The 19,559-nt window shown below is 40.3% G+C and overlaps 1 protein-coding gene across 1 annotated transcript in view; it reads right to left on the bottom strand.

The window, feature by feature from the left end:
* The window catches only part of Wdr88 (WD repeat domain 88), a 39,207-nt gene that overhangs the window by 7,514 nt on the left and 12,134 nt on the right, over window positions 1–19,559 (bottom strand). Inside the window, exons 5-9 of the mRNA XM_015496926.2 lie at window positions 17,140–17,278; window positions 15,244–15,373; window positions 6,622–6,809; window positions 4,349–4,431; window positions 2,770–2,838 (exon numbers count right to left, since the gene is read on the bottom strand). Of these exons, the coding sequence (XP_015352412.1) occupies window positions 2,770–2,838; window positions 4,349–4,431; window positions 6,622–6,809; window positions 15,244–15,373; window positions 17,140–17,278 (609 nt within the window). The remainder of the gene's footprint in view (window positions 1–2,769; window positions 2,839–4,348; window positions 4,432–6,621; window positions 6,810–15,243; window positions 15,374–17,139; window positions 17,279–19,559) is intronic.

Consider the following 19,559-nt stretch of genomic DNA (forward strand, 5'->3'; position numbering starts at 1 on the left):
TATATGTGATGCTGAGTATGGAACCCAGTTCCTCACACATGCTAGGCAAGTGTTCTACCACTGAGCCACAACCCCAGCCCGGTACCATACTTTTAATTACTGTAAATCTGTGGTTAATACTGAAGTCAAAGAAGAGTGAGTCGTGCACCTTTTTCCTCTTTTTTTCCTCCACCTCCTCCTTCTTCATTCCCTAGGACCCTTCAACTCCTTAAGAACTTGAAGATTGGCTTTGCCATTTTTGTGAAAACAGCTGTTAGAACTTTGATAGGGGTTGTTTGGGATCTATAAATCACTTTGGGGACTGACTTCTTAAAAATGGGAAGTCTTCCTATTTATGAATGTAGGATGTCTTTCCATTTATTTAGGTCTTCCTTAATTTGTTTCAGCTTTCTGAGGCCTTTTTAAAATCATAGATGGGTTTTGGATTTTTCAAATGCCTTTTCTGTGTCAATTGAGATGATCAAGTGTGGTTTCCCCCCTTGTTCTATTAATGTTGTATATTATATTAATTGTATTTAATTAAATTTATATTAATTAAATTTATATTGAAGTACCGTTGTATTCCTAAGAATGGTAAATAATGGTTTTATTTGCTAATATTTTGCTTCTGTTTTCATAAGGGATGTTGATCTGTAATTTTCCTGTGATATATTTATCTTGTTTTAGTATCAAAGTAATGCTGGCCTCGTAGAATTTAGTTTTATATTAGTATCTGTTTAATCAGTTTAGTTACATTTATGTTCTCTTTTTTTCAAAAGTCTTACATCTTACATCTATATCTTTTAAAATATACAATAATATAGCCTACAAATGCAGCTGTAATTTTCTCTTCTTGTGATATTTTCATTGGACTTTGGTATCAGAATAATGCTGGCTTCACAGAATGAGGTCTTTTTTTAATATTAAAAGTAAGCAGTATCTGTTCAACTAGTGCTGTTGTATTTAAGTTCTCTTTTTAAAATAATGATATATCTATGTATTTTAAGAATATATATTGCCAGGTATGGTGTTGCATGCCTGTAGCAGCTCTGGAGGCTGAGACAGGACAATTGTAAGTTCAAAGCCAGCCTCAGCAAAAGTGAGGCTCTAAGCAACTCAGTGAGACCTCGTCTCTAAATAAAATACAAAATAAGGCTGGGGATATGGCTCAGTAGTTAAGTGCCCCTGAGTTCAATCCCCATTACCCAAAAATAAATAAATATTATAAATATTATATATATATAAATAAATATTTGTAAATAATAAATTGGGCTAGGAATGTGGCTCAGTGGTTAAGTGCCCCTGATTAAATACAGTATCAAAAATTAATTAATTTAATTTAATTAATAAAAAATAAAATGGGCTGGGAATGTGGCTCAGTAGTTAAGTGCCACTGGGTTTAATCCCTGGTACAAAAAAAATTTACACAAACACATATATTGTTATATATATATTATACATACATCATTACATATGTATAATATATACAATATATTATTATAAATATATAACATATATTATACATATATAATAATATATTATATATATTAATATATCCACAAATTTTAAATATCCAATAAAGATTTTTTTTAAATCACAGTAAATTGCTCTTCCTGGGGATAGGAGGAAACATTATAAAATATTTTTATATTTTTAAGCATATTTGTTCAATTAGCCCTACTGTTAATTACTACTAGTTGCCATTATTAACTAATCCTGTTGTTATAACAGAAAAGTTAAAAAATAATAATAATACAAAATAAAAATTTTAAGTAAACACTCAGTTTTTTCTATCTTTATATTAATGTAATAACATAATGACATACTTTTGTTTGTTTGTTTGTTTGTTTGTTTGTTTTGGGTACCAGGGATTGAACTCAGGGGCACTTAACCACTGAGCCATATCCCTAGCCCTATTTTGTATTTTATTTAGAGACAGGGTCTCATGAGTTGCTAAACACCTCACTTTTGCTGAGGCTGGCTTTGAACTTGTGAACCTCCTGTCTCCCTGTCTCACTGGGATTACAGACGTGCACCAACGAACCCAGCAGCATACAATTTTTTTTTTTTTTAGTTGTAGATGGACACAATGCCTTTATTTATTTATTTATTTTTATGTGGTACTGAGGACTGAACCCAGTACCTCACATGTGCTAGTCAAGTGCTCTACCACTGAGCCACAACCCCAGCCCCTATGATTTTTATTATATATTGTATTATTATATGCTTTTAATCTGGAGTGTCTGTAGCCAAGGTTGACTCTCTAAAATGTTGGTAATGTTAGGCAGAGTCTTCCTCATAGTTTCATAGACCTAGAGATCTCTAGCACAGAAAATTCTTGGATAAAGGTTGAGGGCCCTAACTCCTCTATACTCCCACCGGGAGGACAGCCCTTGGGATATCCAGAACTAGCTGTGATGTGCCAATGGAATGGGAATCGCAAGATGCAGTGATGTAGATAGAAGGGAGGGAAGACCCACCTGCTTGTCCATGAGCTGCTGCTGCCCTCCAAGGCCCTTGCTGTCTTCATCACTTACCAGCAACACTCAACACTTTATCACTTTCTCCAACAACAATCAAATGTCAATGACACAGACACAGAAATACCTGGAAAGTCTCCACATTTGCAGATGGTAGGACTTACTTTCCACATTCCCAGGCTACTCCTGGAAGCAGACATCAGACTGAGCCTGCCCAGGAATTTTATACTTGGGAATAGCACTCCTGCTGTCACCAATTCTCATAAACATGGTAGGCATTTTAAGTCACTCAAAGCTTGGCCACTTTTACCTTCGAAGCAGATAGGATCCATTTCTTGTTGTTGCTGATAGCAACATCCATTACCCAGTCCTCATGGCCCTGAAGAAAAATAAAATTTTACCAAAGACCTAGGAAAAATGCCCTTATAAGAAAAATAAAAACAAACCCAGGAACCCAATGTTGCTTATGTTTAAGAGCAACTAATTGTACTTCCCTGGTTTCATCAACATTCAAGGTGGAACACAAACTATAAAGACATGTGATATGTAAGTATATCATGGCACTGTATATGTTTTTTTTTTAAATTTTTTATTGTTGGTTGTTCAAAACATTACATGTTACTGTATATGTTTTTTAAAAGTAGTTCTATAGTGTTTAGTAGGATGGAAGGAAATTAAAGGTTGTATACCCATCCGGTCCTGGGTTTTTGTTTGCATTCTTTGTTCTAGGAGACACTACTTGGAGCTTTTGGCTGTAAGAAACTACAATCTGATTCACTGCAGCTTTAGCAAATGGTCGGTTGTTTTCCCCAGGTAAAAAAGGAGCTCAGAGAGATAGATGCCACTGCTTCATGATGCTGGGATTCTGTGTCAGCACCTTTATTACACTTTGGCCTTTCTTTTATGGAAAGAGGTAAAAGTTGAGGCAATAGGGCATAGTAGGAGGCAAAGGAACAGGAAAAGTTAAACCGTTGTGTATAACAGGGTTAAGGAATAGCAAGAGAGAAGAGAGAGACTAGAACAACCTGATAGTGGACAAAATGATTTTTAAGCATTCAATTTTATGCTATTTATTTGTTGTAAATGTAAACTCCCTCTGCCTCCCCAAACCCTAGGAGGAGAGAGCTCAGAAAGACCAGCCCCAGAAGCCTGGACATGTGCTGCTCAAGGTGACACAGTATACATTGGGTTTCCGGGGACACAGAGATGAAGAATCATTGGCGCAAGCATCTACAACCAAAGGTGACTATGAGATTGTGAGATCAGGGAGTATGCAGAAACCACGGGGCATGGGACCTCTGGAACAGGGGCACAGAATGAACCAATCCTGGATTCTTGTTGTGTCAGATGACATATACCTAATTACAAAGCTATTTTGAGTTAGGCCTCCCCTAACTTTCAGCCAAAAATACTCAGTAAATGTTCCTCATTTTGGAACCCCATAGCTTTCAATGCATGCCTCATTATGGAATTCATCCCTCTGCATAGTAACTTCTATTCTTCTTAGAAACTTTCCAACCCCTTGGGTTTATATTTACTCTTCCATCTGCATAGAATGTCCTTCCTCAATATCCTTATTTACCCAGACCCTCCATGCCACGCAATTCTCTGATCAAGTATCTCCTCTGGGACATTCTCCGTGCTAAGCCACTGATGGTTAAACCCCAGAGCCTGTTTCTATCACGTCACCTTGTTGTGGTTTCCCCATTCTGTTCATTACTGTTGGTGATTCTCTTGGTGGTTTCTTGTCTGTCCTTCCCCACAGATGAGTCAGCTCCATTTGGAGGCACCTAAGACTGTCTCACTGCTGTAGCCCCAGCCTCTAGCACCCAGCATGGAATGACTAAGGAATGAAGCTCACAGTCTCTCTCTAATGCTGGCACTTGTACCTTCAAGGAGAGCTTCCGGTAGCCTTCTCCTACATCCCAAATAGCCACAGACTTGTCGAATCCTCCAGAAATGAGAAAAGAGTCTGCAACACAAAATGAGAGTTTGGGTGGGAGATTATCTTCCCTAGCCAAGTGTGTCCTCCTCTGATGAGGCCAAAGCAGGCTGAGAATGCATTTGTTAGGCACCACTATGGTTCACTCTGATGACAATAAAATCCCCTCCTGGTGTGGCTTAATGATCTCCAGCCAATTACAATCAGAGTCAACTCTTTTTTTTTTTTTTTTGTACCAGGGATTGAACTCAGGGGCACTCGACCACTGAGCCACATGCCCAGCCCTATTTTGTATTATATTTAGAGACAGGGCCGTTGTTGGGCTGGCTTTGAATTCGCGATCCTCCTGCCTCAGCCTCCAGAGCCACTGGGATTACAGGCTTGCACCACTGTGCCCGGCTACAGCAAACTCTTGTTATTCACTGCAGCTACATTTTATGAAGTTATTACAAACACTGAATTAGCAAATATTGAACCATTGCTCCTAGAGGAAATACAGGGTTGGGATCCTACAAGCCTCTGGTCACAATATCTTCATCAATCAATCAATGTATAACTTTATTTAAGAGCTTTCTGTATGAAGACACCTTATTGTATTCATATAACACACACACACACACACACACACATATATGGTTGACTGATTAACACTGAACTCACAACCAACAGAACTGTAACTCATGCCTAATGAAGCATATATAACACTTTTTCTGTATGAGATACATTCTTGTACGTTGGAACATGAGGCAACACTTCAAATCTGAGCTTGGGAGACATTTTAAACATCAAAATTACTTGCAAAAGATACCAAAAGGCCAAAAAAAAAAAAAAAATGACACTCAATAGGCCATAAAAGGACACTGCACTATGAGCTGCACGAAGGAGTCAGAACATCACATTGTTCATATTCAAATTTCTCACTGCTCTGCACATGTCTGAGTGACCTCAAAAGGGTATTGATTTTAGGGTCACATATAAATTTTAGTGACTAGGTAAATTTGAAAATAACAGAATCTGAAATAATAACAATTTAATGTATGTGATTCTGAACTTAATAAACCAAGGACAGAGCTGGTGGGGCACCTCCTAGTAGGAGTCTGACTTAGACACAGGATGCTTCTGAAGAGGGAAAGTTGTTCAGAAGTTTCTAGAATTTCCCAACCCAGACCCTGATTGTGTGTACCCTGGCTGGACCCCTTGCCAGCCCCACAGACCAAGCCCACTTCTTATTAGGATTGAGGAGTACACATTTGGCCCCTGGTTCTAGCCCCAGTTGTACTTTCCTCACCCATGGCAGCTTCCTGTCATTGTCCTGGTTCATGTTCTTGTCCCCTCACCTGACAGCAGCTTCCCAGGTTCTTATGGGAAAACACCCCTAATCAACTCTCAGTCTGTAGTTCAGACAGTATAATCTCTAGCTCTGGGGATAGACAAGTCCCCCAGATCTGGCCAATCACAGTCTTTCACCTCCTGATAAATGACTGGTTCAGAGATGGGCGTGTATCCCAAGCTGAGCCAATGGGAATCTTCCCTAGGATGTGTGTGTGTGTGTGTGTGTGTGTGTGTGTGTGTGTGGAGAGAGAGAGAGAGAGAGAGAGAGAGAGAGAGAGAGAGAGAGAATTGTAGCCTCTGGAGAGAAAAGACCAATACAAGAGGGAAACAGAGTTGAGAGACAGTGGAGGTACTGGATTCCTAATAGTATTGTTTGAGTCTCTGAACCCAGCCATGCCTGAAGTCAGACCTACTTCTGGACTTTTCATTACAGGACTTGGTAAGCTTCTGTTGTCTGGGCCACCTTGGACTGAATTTCTGGCATTTATAAACTTGGGCCTATGAATGTTTTTGTCCTCATGAGGAGGGAGGAAAAACTCCACCATCACTGCTAGAATCATTAGAAATCACTTCTCTGGCTGGGTACAATGAAGCATGGCTGTAATCCCAGCCGCTCAGGAGCCTGAGGCAGGAGGATCTCAAGTTCAAGACCAGCCTCAGCAACACAGTGAGACCCTAAGCAACTCAGCAAAACCCTTATCTCAAAAAGGGGTGGTGGGGGGAGTGGCTGGGGATATGGCTCAGTGGTTAAGTGACCCTGAGCTCAACAAAAAAAAAAAAAAAAAGGAAATTAGTTCTCCTTCTGTATTCAGGAAAGTCCACATGAGTGGAACATGAAGAATTTTGCCCAGCACACAGAACAGAGTCCTCTATGTATTAATTACTCACTGTCTCTGGCAAAGCAGCAGGAGCTCACACAACCTTCGTGGCCCTGCATTAGAGTCACACAGGCTCCACGGTTTCGAAACTCCCCTGTATGGACATTCCATATTTTTAATTTTTTATCCCAGGAGCTGGAACACAGGAAATGGCCACTGAAGGTAAAACAGCAGTTGGAGATTGCATTTTCATGTGCCCTGAAACAGATGAGGCAAATGTTTGCTCTGGGAGGACCTGAAAACATACAGAAAGCGGGAGGGGACATTGGAGGGGACACCATCATTCATCTCCTGAGCAAATGGATGTCATTCCTTTAATCACTGTCTACCATGATCCAGATAGGAATTTGTCAGACTGTGTCACCCTACTCTAAGGCTGTTTAACCATGCTAATATGAACATTTTGTGCTGGATAATTCTTTGTTGTAGAGGCCTATCCTATGTATTATAGGGTGTTTAGCAACATCTCTGGCCTCTCTACCAACTAGATGCCAGTTGCTCCCTGTTGGGGTAAACACTAGTCAGTGTCTGAGAAAGTTTGTTGCTCAGCTTATTTTTAAAATGGACGTGTTTCTTGCTCTTCCTCTCTCCCTGCTCTTCCCTAATCTCTACCCCTCCCTAAAATCAGGGGAAACTGGATTACCTCTGTTCCCCATCCTAGGCAGAGTTATCTGTCCCTGAGTACACACCCACCACAGGAATGAAGTAATGCAGACTTTGGGGATGGTACCTGAAGGTCTCAGAAATGACTTTTCCCAAATTAACAAGTAAATTACAATTCCAACAGAGAACACAAGGAAATGAACCCTTTGAATCACCTCTTTAAACGCCCCCTTTGGGACAGGAGTCCCCAGTGTTTCTCCTTTGCTAGCACAGCAATAAACCTTCTTTTTCCTTTTTCTAAATAAAACAGCAAAAAAAGTTTGTTGTTCAGCAGTGAAATAAGGACTCTAAAGAATGTGACAATGAAGAAGATGGAGCCGGGAAGCTCTCTCTTATCTTCAGGTGTGGATCAAAGTAGAGTGACCTTGGTGTAAAGTGAAAGAATGTGCTTGTAAAACATCTGAAGAACTCCCCCTGTGCAGTGGGCAGCATCCTATCCCATAAATTCCCTCTGGTGGAGGCAGGGTGTGGCCCTCCTTTGTAACCCAGCCTTTCACTGCCAGGAGTGAGTGAGTAATAAAATGTCAAAACCCTCTCCCTGAGTCTTCCAAGTTCTTTCTTTGGGACTGGAAAACAGAATACCAGGGCCTTTGCAGCCCTGGAGTTGAACCCCTTTATAACAGCCAAAAGCGTGTCCAAACATTGCCAATGTCCACTGAGGAACAAAACTGCCCCCAGTTGAGAAGCAATGGAATATTCAAGAGCTTCATATGGTTTGAGAAAAAAGAAGCTGGAAAGTCATCAGTAGTAGCTAGTTGTCTTTCAAATTTGGATTGAATTCACAAAGAGGTCTTCTCCCACTCCTTCCTCTCCCTGGTATCCAGCCTTGGCTCCTTCTCCTCCATCCCACCTCATCTCCCCTGTCCCACTCCTCTCCTATTTACTCTCCCCTTTTTTTCTTTCTCTTATCAGTCTTCAGTGCCATTAAATCATATTTTAATTTTGTATATTTAATAAAGTTTTGAGTCATTCATATTCTCTCTCTCTCTCTCTCTCTCTCAAGGTAACAGGGCTTACTGAACCCAGGAGCACTTAACCTCTGAGCCACATCCCCAGCCCTTTTTAAATTTTTTATTTTTATTTTGAGACAGGGCTTCCTAAGTTGCTGAGGCTGGCTTTGAACTTGCAATCCTCCTGCCTCAGCTTCCCAAATTCCTAGGATTAGAGGCGTGCACCACCACTCCTGGATTGTTGTCAACTTTAAATTTCTTCTTTTCTTGAAAGAAAAAATATCTGTCAGAATTTGATCACCTTTTGTTTAGTTTGTGGTCCTCAAAGTATTTTCCCTATGACTCTCATTTTCTCTTAGAAACAGTTTTCATTTGGACCTTAAAAGTGTGTATCTCTGGGGCTGAGGCTGTGCTCGGTGATAAAGTGCTTGCCTTACATGTGTGAGGCACTGGGTTCAATCCTCAATACCACATAAAAATAAAGATACTGTGTGTTCATCTACAACTAATATATATATATATTTTAAAAAGTGTGTATCTCTGAGCAGCCATGATCATAAAAATCAATCATTTCACCTGAAGAAAGAGTTGAACTAACTGTTTTCTACAGCTCAGGCCAAGTTTCATGCCCTGTTTCAGCTCATTGCAATGCACACTGAGCAAGTTCACAGGAGAAGAAATGTCAACTCCCCAGGGGTGTCCAGGGTAAACCTCTCCAAAACCCATGGCCTGGTGGGCTAAGAACCATCCTAGCATATACCAAGGTAGACAACAGGCACTTTCCAGAATGCTGACACTCACTGGGGTGTAAACCAGGACTATCTCTTCCTATTTTCCAGGATGGATTCTAATTTCAAATAAATTTCAATACTCACTAAAGACTGTTCTACTTGTACGAAAGTTTGCACTTATAGTGCACTTATGTACTAATGTTGCACTTATAGTTCCAGACAAGATAGGAGTCTTGTTCTCCCTAAAGCCTGTTCTCCACTTCTCCCTACTCATCCCGCTAAGTACATCTAATAACCCTGGATAGAACTTATAAAATAGATGCTAAAACTACGGAAGCTGAGTGCAGTGGTGCATAACTGCAACCCCAGCTACTTGGGAGGCTGAAGCAGGAGGATTGCAAATTTGAGGCCAATCTGGGCAATTTAGTTCTACCTGTCTCAAAATAAAAAAATAAAAAGGGCTGGGGATGTAGCTTAGTGGTAGAGCAGCCCTGGGCTCCATCCCCAGTACCACATACAAATAATAAGTAAATAAAAATTAAAAATAAAAAGGGCTGAGACTATAGTTCTGTAGCTCAGTGTTCTAATGCCCCTGGGTTCAATCCCTAGCAAGAATGGGGGACAGCTATTGGGGCAGAGAGAAGAAGAAGAGTATAGAAGACAGACAAAAGAGACAGACCAGCTAAGTATCTTGGGCCCTAAGGACAGGATGCTATGAGTAATTTGGGATTTCTTTTTGTGTCACATATCTTGGACTAGGTGCTGGAAAACAACAACAATGTATGCAAGCAAATTTAAAAATTTTTTTTTAAGTTTTCAGCGGACACAACATCTTTGTTTGTATGTGGTGCTGAGGATTGAACACGGGCCGCACGCATGCCAGGCGAGCTTGCTACCACTTGAGCCACATCCCCAGCCCCAAATTTAAAAATTTTTAAAAAGCCCCCAAGAAAAGCCTATTTTCCCTGACCAAAGGGCCAAGAAAGGACAGACTAGCAAGACTAACTTACGATAGTGACTGCCCCACTTCAGCTAAACACCTCAGGAAAATCTGCAGCCCCACCTGACTCATGTCAGCAAAAGCTAAATAGGGAGCCAAGATTGCCATCCTGTCAGGCTGTAACAAGGTGACATGCTCAAACACAAGGTTTCAATCAGACTCCAAGTCTCATAATACCCCAAACATCAAGATTCAAATGAAAATCCTTCATCTTATGGGAGTGAGAAATATAATCAACAAATGCCATTCTCTGAGATGACAGAGATAGTAGAATCATCTGACCAGGATTTTTAAGCAGCCATCATAAAAGTGCTCAGAGGGACAATTATTATAATCATGGGCTTGAAAAAAACACAAAGAGAAAAACTTCAGTGGTATAGGATTGGGGATGTAGCTCAGTGGTACAGTGCTTGCCTGGTTTATGCAAAGCCCTGGGTTTGATTCCCCAGCAGCGTACACACACACACACACACAATATATATATATATATATGAAAAATATAAAATTTTAGAAATGAAAAATACAGTAACTGAAATAAAAAATTAACTGGATTGCCTAACAGTATAATTGAGAAAAGAATTAATGAACATGAAACCAAAACAACATAAATTATCCAATCCAAAAAAAACAGAAAAAATAGACTGGAAAATAAAGAACAGAGCCTCAGACACCTAGAGGACTATAACAAAAGATCTAACCTTTGTGTCATTAAAGAACTGAAGGAGGAGGCTGGGGGAAGCAGGGCTGAAAAAGAAAAAAAATAATGGCTGAAATATTACCAAATTGGGCAAAAGATATAAATCTACATATTCAAGATTCTGAATAAACCCCAAACAGGAGAAATCCAAAGAGATTCATACTCAGATATATCTGAAAACTAAAGATAAATTATCTGGCATAGGGTGTGGTGACACTCACCTATAATCTCAGCAACTACAGAGCTGAAGCAGGAGGATCCCAAGTTCAAAGCCAGCCTCAGCAACTCAGTGAGACCCTGTCTCAAAATAAAAAATAAAAATGGAGACTGGGACTATAGCTCAGTGGTACAGTGCTAGCCTGGCATGTGTGAGGCACTGGGTTCGATCCTCAGCACCACATAAAAATAAATAAATAAAATAATGGAATTGTGTCCATCTACGACTAAAAAAAAAAGTCTTTTTAAAAATTTAAAAATAAAAATAGGGCTGGGGTTGTGTCTCAGTGGTAGAGCACTTGCCTAGCATATGTGAGGCCCTGGGTTCAATCCTTAGCACCACATAAAAATAAATAAATAAGGGCTGGGGTTGTGGCTCAAGCAGTAACGTGCTCGCCTGGCATGTGCGTGCTCGCCTGGCATGCGCGGGGCGCTGCGTTCGATCCTCAGCACCACATAAAAATAAAATAAAAAACAAATAACCCAATCAACCAATGGGCCAAGGATCTGTACAGACACTCCTCAGAGGAGGATATACAATCAATCAACAATTACACGAAAAAATGCTCACCATCTCTAGCAATCAGAGAAATGCAAATTAAAACCACTCTAAGATACCATCTCACTCCAGTTAGAATGGCAGCCATTATGAAGTCAAACAATAACAAGTGTTGGTGAGGATGTGGGGGAAAAGGTACATTGCTGGTGGGACTGCAAATTGGTGCAGCCAATTTGGAAAGCAGTATGGAGATTCCTTGGAAAGCTGGGAATGGAACCACCATTTGACCCAGCTATTCCCTTTCTCGGACTATACCCAAAAGACCTAAAAAGAGCATACTACAGGGACACAGCTACATCAATGTTCACAGCAGCACAATTCACAATAGCTAGACTGTGGAACCAACCTAGATGCCCTTCAATAGATGAATGGATAAAAAAAAATGTGGCATTTATACACAATGGAATATTACTCGGCACTAAAAAATAACAAAATCATGGCATTTGCAGGGAAATGGATGACATTAGATCAGATTATGCTAAGTGAAGTTAGCCAATCCCTAAAAAACAAGTGCCGAATGTCTTCTTTGATATAAGGGGGGTGACTCAAAATGGGGTAGGGAGGAAGAGCATGAGAAGAAAATTACCTCTAGATAGGGAAGAGAGGTAGGAGGGAAAGGGAGGGAGAAGGGGAATTGCACAGAAGATGGAAGGACACCTTCATCATTATATAAAATACATGTATGATGATGTGAGGGTAAAAAAAAAAAGAAATGTGTCACATTAGATTGGGTAGAGAGAAGTGATGGGAGGGGAGGGGGAGGGGGGATAGGAAGGGCAGCAGAATAAAATAGACACTAGTATTGCTGTATGTATATACATGTCTGTATAACCAATGGGATTCTGCAACCTGTACACTCAGAAAAATGAGAAATTATACCCATTTGATTCAAATGTATGATATGTCTAGATCTTGTATTGTCATGCGTAACTAATAAAAAAATGAAAAAAAGAGGTTGTGTCCACCGAAAACTAAAATAAATAAATATTTTTTAAAAATTCTCTCTCTCTTTAAAAATAAATAAATAAATAAAATAAAGACATGTGTCCAACTACAACTAAAAAAATAAATAAATATTTTAAAAATAAATAAATAAAAAATAAAAATGGCTGGGGCTCAGTGGTAAGAGCTCCCGTGGGTTCAACCCCCACTACACAAAAAGTAGAAAGATAAAATGAAGAAAAGAGAATGATCTTGAAAGTAACAAGAGAGAAATGACATCTTAAACAACATGACTGGTAGTGGATCTCTCATCAGAAGTCACAGAGGCCAGAAGAAAGTGACATGACAGTTTTTTAAGTTTAGAAAGAACTATTATCTGAGATTTCTAATCCAAAGAAAATATTCTACAGGAATGAAAGATACATCAAGACATCTTCAGATGAAGAAGAAAAAAGAGAACAGTTTGCTCACAGACTCACTATAAGAATTTCTCAAGAAACTTTTTCTACAGAGAAAGGAGATTTAAAAAAGGAAGCTTGAACTTCAGGAAGGAAGACAGAACACAGTAAGAAGATATGGGTAAACGCAGTAGACCTTTCTTCTCTTGAGTTTTCCAAATTATGTTTGACAGTTTAAGCAAAAAAAAAGGTATAAAGTACTTATGTTTACTCCTTGCAAGCTCAAAATCATTTGAGATTATAAGTTTTCAAAATCCTCAGCAAGACCAGCTATATAATCTTCAGTGCCCAGAACAAAATTAAAAGGTAAAGTCCCATTTCCTCAAAAAGCTAAACATAGTATTACCATATGACCTAGCATTTCCACTCCCAAATATATAACCAGAAGAATTGAAAGTGGGGACTCAAATAGGTACTTATATTTCAGCATGCACTGCCACTTTATTCACAGTAGCTATAAAGTAGAAATAACCCAGGTATCCATCGACAGGTGAATAAACAAAACATGGTATACACACATATGATGAAATACTATTCAGTTATAAAAAGGAATGAAGATCTGTTACATGCTACAACACATATGAATCTTGAAGACATTATTTTAAGTGAAATAAGCCAGGACAAACATCCTATGATTCCCCTTAGGAGAAATATCTAGAATAGGAAAATTCACAAAGGCAGGAAGTAGAATAAAGTTTACCATGGGCTGGTGGGGGAGTGGGAGTGGGAAGTTATTGCTTAATGGATGCAGAGTTTCTGTTTGGGGTGATGAAATGGTTTTGGAAACAGACAGTGGTGAGAGTTACACAATATTGTGAATGTAATTAATCCAATGAACTGTGCACTTAAAAATGGTTAAAATGTCAAGTTTCATGTTGGATGTCTTTTACCATAATTAATGATAATGTCATTATCAAAACTACTGAAATTTCCCAAAACTACTGAATTCGTTTTAAATGGGCTAATTGTATAGTATGAGAGGAAGGGACCTGGGAAAGAAAGAAGAGGGGAAAGCATTGACTTCTGGGAGGGAAACTGAATGGCTGTAAGACGTAAGAGATTTTCCACTCTACTGTATATCCTTTTGTACCTTTTTAATTTTATACTGTTTCATGTTTCACATTTTTATAAAAATAAGTTACATATTTTTGAAGTAAAAACATGCAAAGTCCTGTGTTCAGAAATGATTAAGAATTTAAAGATGCCAATAGCAGAGCTGGAAATCATGCATGGGGTCCTTCTAAGGCCCTGATGGGTGGCTCTGAGGCCCCTTGCCTCTCTATTTTGCTAAAGACTACATTTCCAGAGATCATAAATTTAAGGTACTTCAAAACTACCAGTAGATATTGTATTTATTTCCCTTTCCCACCACTGTGCCCACTGGGGCAAGAGAATGGAGCAGATTGGGATGCTTGACCACAGCTGGAACTGGGTCACCTCTGCTGCCTCAGCCCCTTCAATGCCACCACAGAGCAGTTCTAAGGAGCAGTGCAGAGGAGAGCGTTCCCTGGGTGGACCTCTAAGTAACAGAGCACATGCTGAGGGCCCATGGTGAGGCCCGCAGAGTGCTCAAAATCTTTTCCTCCACTATCTTATTCAGACCTCACCTCTGCTTCGTTTCAGGTGAGAAAACCGAGGCTCAAGATTACACAGGATGGGAACCTACACCAGATCTCCATGGGAAGCTGACTCAGGCAGAGTGACGGGTGCATACATTTTCTGGGATCCTAACTTCAGGATCCTGCAAAGGACTTATCCCATCTAGAAGTAACAACCTGCATGACCCTTAAGGCCCTAAATTATCAGATCTTCCCATTTTACAAGAGATGCAAGAAAGTCACTTTTTCTTTTTTTAAATTTTTTGGTTACTAGGGATTGAACCCAGGGGCACTCAACAACTGAGCCACATTCCCAGCCTCTTTTATTTATTTCTATGTTTTGGTACCAGGGATTGAACCTAGGGGTGCTCAACCACTGAGCCATAATACCAGCCCTTTTTCTTTTTTGAGACAGGGTCTTGCCAAGTTGCTGAGGGCCTTACTAAACTGCTGAGGCTAGTTTTGAACTTGGTGATCCTCCTGCCTCAGCCTCCAGAGACTCTGGGATTACAGGCATGTACCACCATGCCCCGCAAAAAGTCACATTTTTATGGGGGCTCTGCACAAGGTTTTTCAGTGTGGGCTTGCATTGAAATAAATGCTGCTGAGGCCCAGCACAGCACACAAGCCACAGGTGGTGGTTTCTCTGTGGCCTGCCCTGTCTCTCTCTCTAGCCTCCTTGGAGCACCCATGACCACAATGGAGATGCCTCCATAGGGACACTGGATTGTGTGTGGAATCCAGGAGGGCATGAAGGGAGATGTCCTGCCCGCTTTCCAGCTGCAGGGTGCTGCCTGCCTCCCACTGACCCTTCTCACTTTGTGATGGTAAGCAGTGTGGCTTTGGATGTGACATCCCAGATCTTGATGGACCTATCCAACGAGACAGAAGCCAACTTCTGGCTGTCAGGGTCAAAGCAGCATGCCATGATTGATCTTCTGTGATGATCTGTGGCACAGGAAGAGTGACTTGTCACCATGAGGTCCACATACTGGGTTACATGCTTTATATGGTCTAGAGGACTCACAAGACTCCCCCCCCCCGCCCCCCAGCAACTTTATGGAAACACACTTCCAGTTTTCTTAAGGGACAATTCAGCTAACCAGACCTTTCCTGAATGCCTACTATGTGCAAGGTTTTGAACAGTGAGACTAGTTGGTCTACTCTTGCTGCCCCCACAGAGCTCTCAATCTGATAGGAACTACCTGCTACATGCTGAGGATCTTGAGAGCACTTCACGGTACATCACAGCTCCTGGCCTCAAGAGGTCAAAAAGGGATTGATCCCCTCCGGGGATCAAAAAGAGTCCTAAAAGTCATCAAGGGAAGCAGGCAAGGACAAGTGCTCCAGACAGAAGGAACAGCACATGCAAAGGCCTGAAGAGTGGGGCGCATGGGGAAGTGAGGTGCCCAGTTAGAACCTGGAGTGTGAGGAAGCTGGGCAGGATGGCGCATGCCTGTGAATCCAGCAGCTGTGGAGGCTGAGGCAGGAGAACCACAAGTTCAAGGTTAACCTCAACAACTTAGTGAGACCCTGCCTCAAAATAAAAAATAAAAATGACTGGGATATAGCTCAGTGGTAAAACACGCTGTGTTCAATCCCCACTACCACAATACCTAAATAAAAAGGAAGCACAAGGAAAGATAGAATGTGAAGTGATTCATGAAGGGAAAAATACAATCTGTGGGGTGGCACACATATCATGGTAACATGATGATAAAAATAAATAAAAATAAACATAAAGGATATATGGGAAGTAGATACACATACCACCCCCCCAACACACACATATTCAGGAAAACTACCTGGCAATGTATTGCTAATAATAGATCACTGTGGGCTAGGGTGTGGTTCAGTGGTACAGTGCTTGTCTAGCATGTGTATGGCCCTGGGTTCCATTCCCAGCACCACAGAAAATAGTAATAATAATAATAGGTTATATTATTGTTGTATAATATATAATCATAATAATGGATTATTATATAGTAATAGATAATAGATAATTATCATAATCTGGGGAAGAGATAGGACAGGTGAAGCCACCTTTCATCTTTTATTTTACACGATGAATTTGTTTTTACAATTATCATATATTTTTTAACTTTTTATTTTGAAATAACTGCAAATCTCCTTCTAGGCACAAGGAATAATAGAGAAATCCTTGTATGCCCTTCACCCAATTTACCCCCACACTTATACCTTACATCACCATATTACAGTGTCACATCCAGGAAATTGACATACAGTGATGATTTTTTTTTAATTTTTTTTTTTTAGTTGTAGATGGACACATTATCTTTATTTTTATTTGTTTATTTTTATGTGGTGCTGGGGACCAAACCCAGGGCCTCACGCATGTGAGGCAAGAGCTCTACCACTGAGCTACAACCCCAGCCCTGATGATTATTTTTAAATTGTAAAAATACAGGTGGAAATGTTAAGAAAGTCAAGCCTCCACTCAATAAAAAGTTAGGCTTCCAATATCCACGTGAGGTTGAGCAAAATGTTTCATTTGCTACAAGCATGAGACAGAAGGGAAAGCATTTATTAAAGACTTGGTTTTAACTGCTTTTCTTAGTGGGCATCCCACTTTACTTATATGGCTTTTTTCATAATAGTTCTGCCAAATAAACCACTGGAAAGTCACTACCCATCAAGTGACAAGCAATTGTTCCTATAACAGACAGAATGAGCAGGGAGCTGTGCAACCTCACCTTTAATGTTTGCCAAAATGGTGGTGTTTTCCGCATCCATTATGCAGATTCCACGATCCACATCCAAGCTTAAGGCCACATATTTGCCGTTAGGAGACAACTTACAGGACACTATGAAGTAATCATGGTTGGTCTGCCACTGAAAAGAAGAAAAACTGAAAAGTTGTTTTCCCTTTCTCTCTGACCCAGGTCTGCCCAGTAGGACTTTCTGAGATGATGGACTGTTCTGTCCTTGAACCATCCAACATGGCAGCCACTGGCCACATATGGTCACTGAGTACTTGTAATGGGCTAGTGAGAAGAAAAGAACTGAATGTTTAAGTTTGCTTTTAATTCATTAAGTCAATATAATATCTGTGTCCAGGAGGGACACAGAGAATACCTAGAGATATGGCAGCAAGGTTGTAGCAATGGCAACTTTCTTCCTATTCAGTTGGGTAAACAAGACTTTACTAAATGTCTGCCCTATACACAGACAAGACCAAAAAAAAAAAAAAGAAAAAAAAAAACCAGCCCTCCCCAACCCTACACCCAAGGGCAAGAAGGGGACAATGAATGGACTGCTCAACAATGTAGGAAAGGAGGATCTCTCTATACATCATAAATTATAGTATTGTTATTGTGATAGCTTTAGAATTTTCCTCAAACTCTTCATCAGTTCTCCCTCCAACGGGTGGAATAAAAGAGCCCTCCTCTTGAATGTTGCTTCTAAAGAGTAAAATGTGGCAGAATGGACAATGTGGTATTAGGTTATAAAAAAAATCAAGGGACTGGGGTATAGCTCAGTGGTAGAGCAATGTTTGGCTTTTTCAAGGGCCTGAGTTTAATCCCCCAAAATTAAAAATAAAAATGAAAAAAAATCATGGTTTACTCCTTGTTCTTTCTTGGCTCATGTACTCTGTGGGAGTTAACTGTCATGTCCATATGTCTCCCTGGGGGTCCACGTTGAGATGAACTGAGGCCTCCTGCCAACAGCCATGTGAGTGAGCCATCTTGGAAGGAGTCCCTTTAGCCCCAGTGGAGCCTTAAAATGACTGTAGCCCCAAGAGACATTTCTACTGTGACTTTACAAAATACCTGAGCCAGAACCACCCAGTTAAGCTGCTCCTAGATTTCCTATGAGAGATATAAATGTTGCTGTTCAAAGCTGCTAAGTTTCAGAGTCATTTATCAAGCAGCAGTAGATAACTAGTTGAGCTTCACCGTTGGCAAAAGGCATGGATGACTTGTGCAACAAAAATAAATAGAAGTACTTTTAAAGAAGAAAGAGAAAAGCACTTCAAGTAGGAAAACTGGCTAGAGACAAGAATAATAGGAAACTTATAACAGAAGAAATAAACATGTAGGAAAATATTCAAAGCAAAGAAAAATCTGTGCAAGTTTTGCTTTTCAGCTATCATATGGACTAGAATTTTGTTTAAATCATGATTTCTAGCATGTGAGAGTAGGAGATAGATGGTGTATTCCTCTTGAGCACCTAGGGTATGAGTTGGCATAAATTTCTCAAAGGCATTTTTTACAACTCTATGCTTTTTAAATTAGCAATGACTGCTGGGTGCAGTGGCACATGCCAGCAATTCCAGCAACTCGGGAGGCTGAGGCAGGAAGATTACAAGTTCAAGGCCAGGATGAGGCTGGAAGATCGCAAGTTGTTCGAGGCCAGGCCCAGCACCTTGGTGAGACCCTAATCAACTTGGTGAGACCCTGTCTCTAAATAAAAAAATATTGGGGAAAAAAAAAAAAGGTTGAGGATATGGCACAGTGGTTAAGTGGGTTCAATCCCCAGTACCAAAAAAAAAAAAAAAAAAATTAGCAACAAAATCTAGTTATATACCCTAAAACTGGAACATGGCTGGGCACACTCACACATTCCTGTAATCCCAGCAACTCAGGAGGCTGAGGCAGGAGGATTGCAAGTTTGAGGCCAGCCTCAGCAACTTAGTGACCCCTTGTCTCAAAATAAATTAAAAAGGCTTGGGATTATGGGGTTGGGGTTGTGGCTCAGCCATAGTGGCTCACCTAGCATGCCTGAGGCACTGGGTTCAATCCTCAGCACCACACAAAAATAAAGAAATAAAGTACTGTGTCCAACTACAACTAAAAAATAAATATTGAAAAAAAAAAAAAAAGGCTTGGCCTTATAGCTGAGTAGTAAAGCATCGCTGGGTTCAATCTCTAGTACAAAAAAAAAAAAAAATTTGTTTTTTTTAAGGAGCGGAGAGAAGACATAAGAAGAGGGGAGGCCATAAATTGTTGCTGAAGGTAGAAGAGAAGAGCTGGGAACAGAGAAGGTCCCTAGTAGGCCCTGAGCAGGGCTGAGGTTGCCCAGGCATGGGCAGGAAAGGGTGGGAAAGGGTAGATCTCAGGCCTATTTGGTGGGTAGATAGTAGCCCCCTCTAAGACAGAAAGAGAACAGATTG

This window comes from Marmota marmota, unplaced genomic scaffold (assembly GCF_001458135.2).
Source record: "Marmota marmota marmota unplaced genomic scaffold, marMar, whole genome shotgun sequence".
Classification (NCBI taxonomy): Eukaryota; Metazoa; Chordata; class Mammalia; order Rodentia; family Sciuridae; genus Marmota; species Marmota marmota.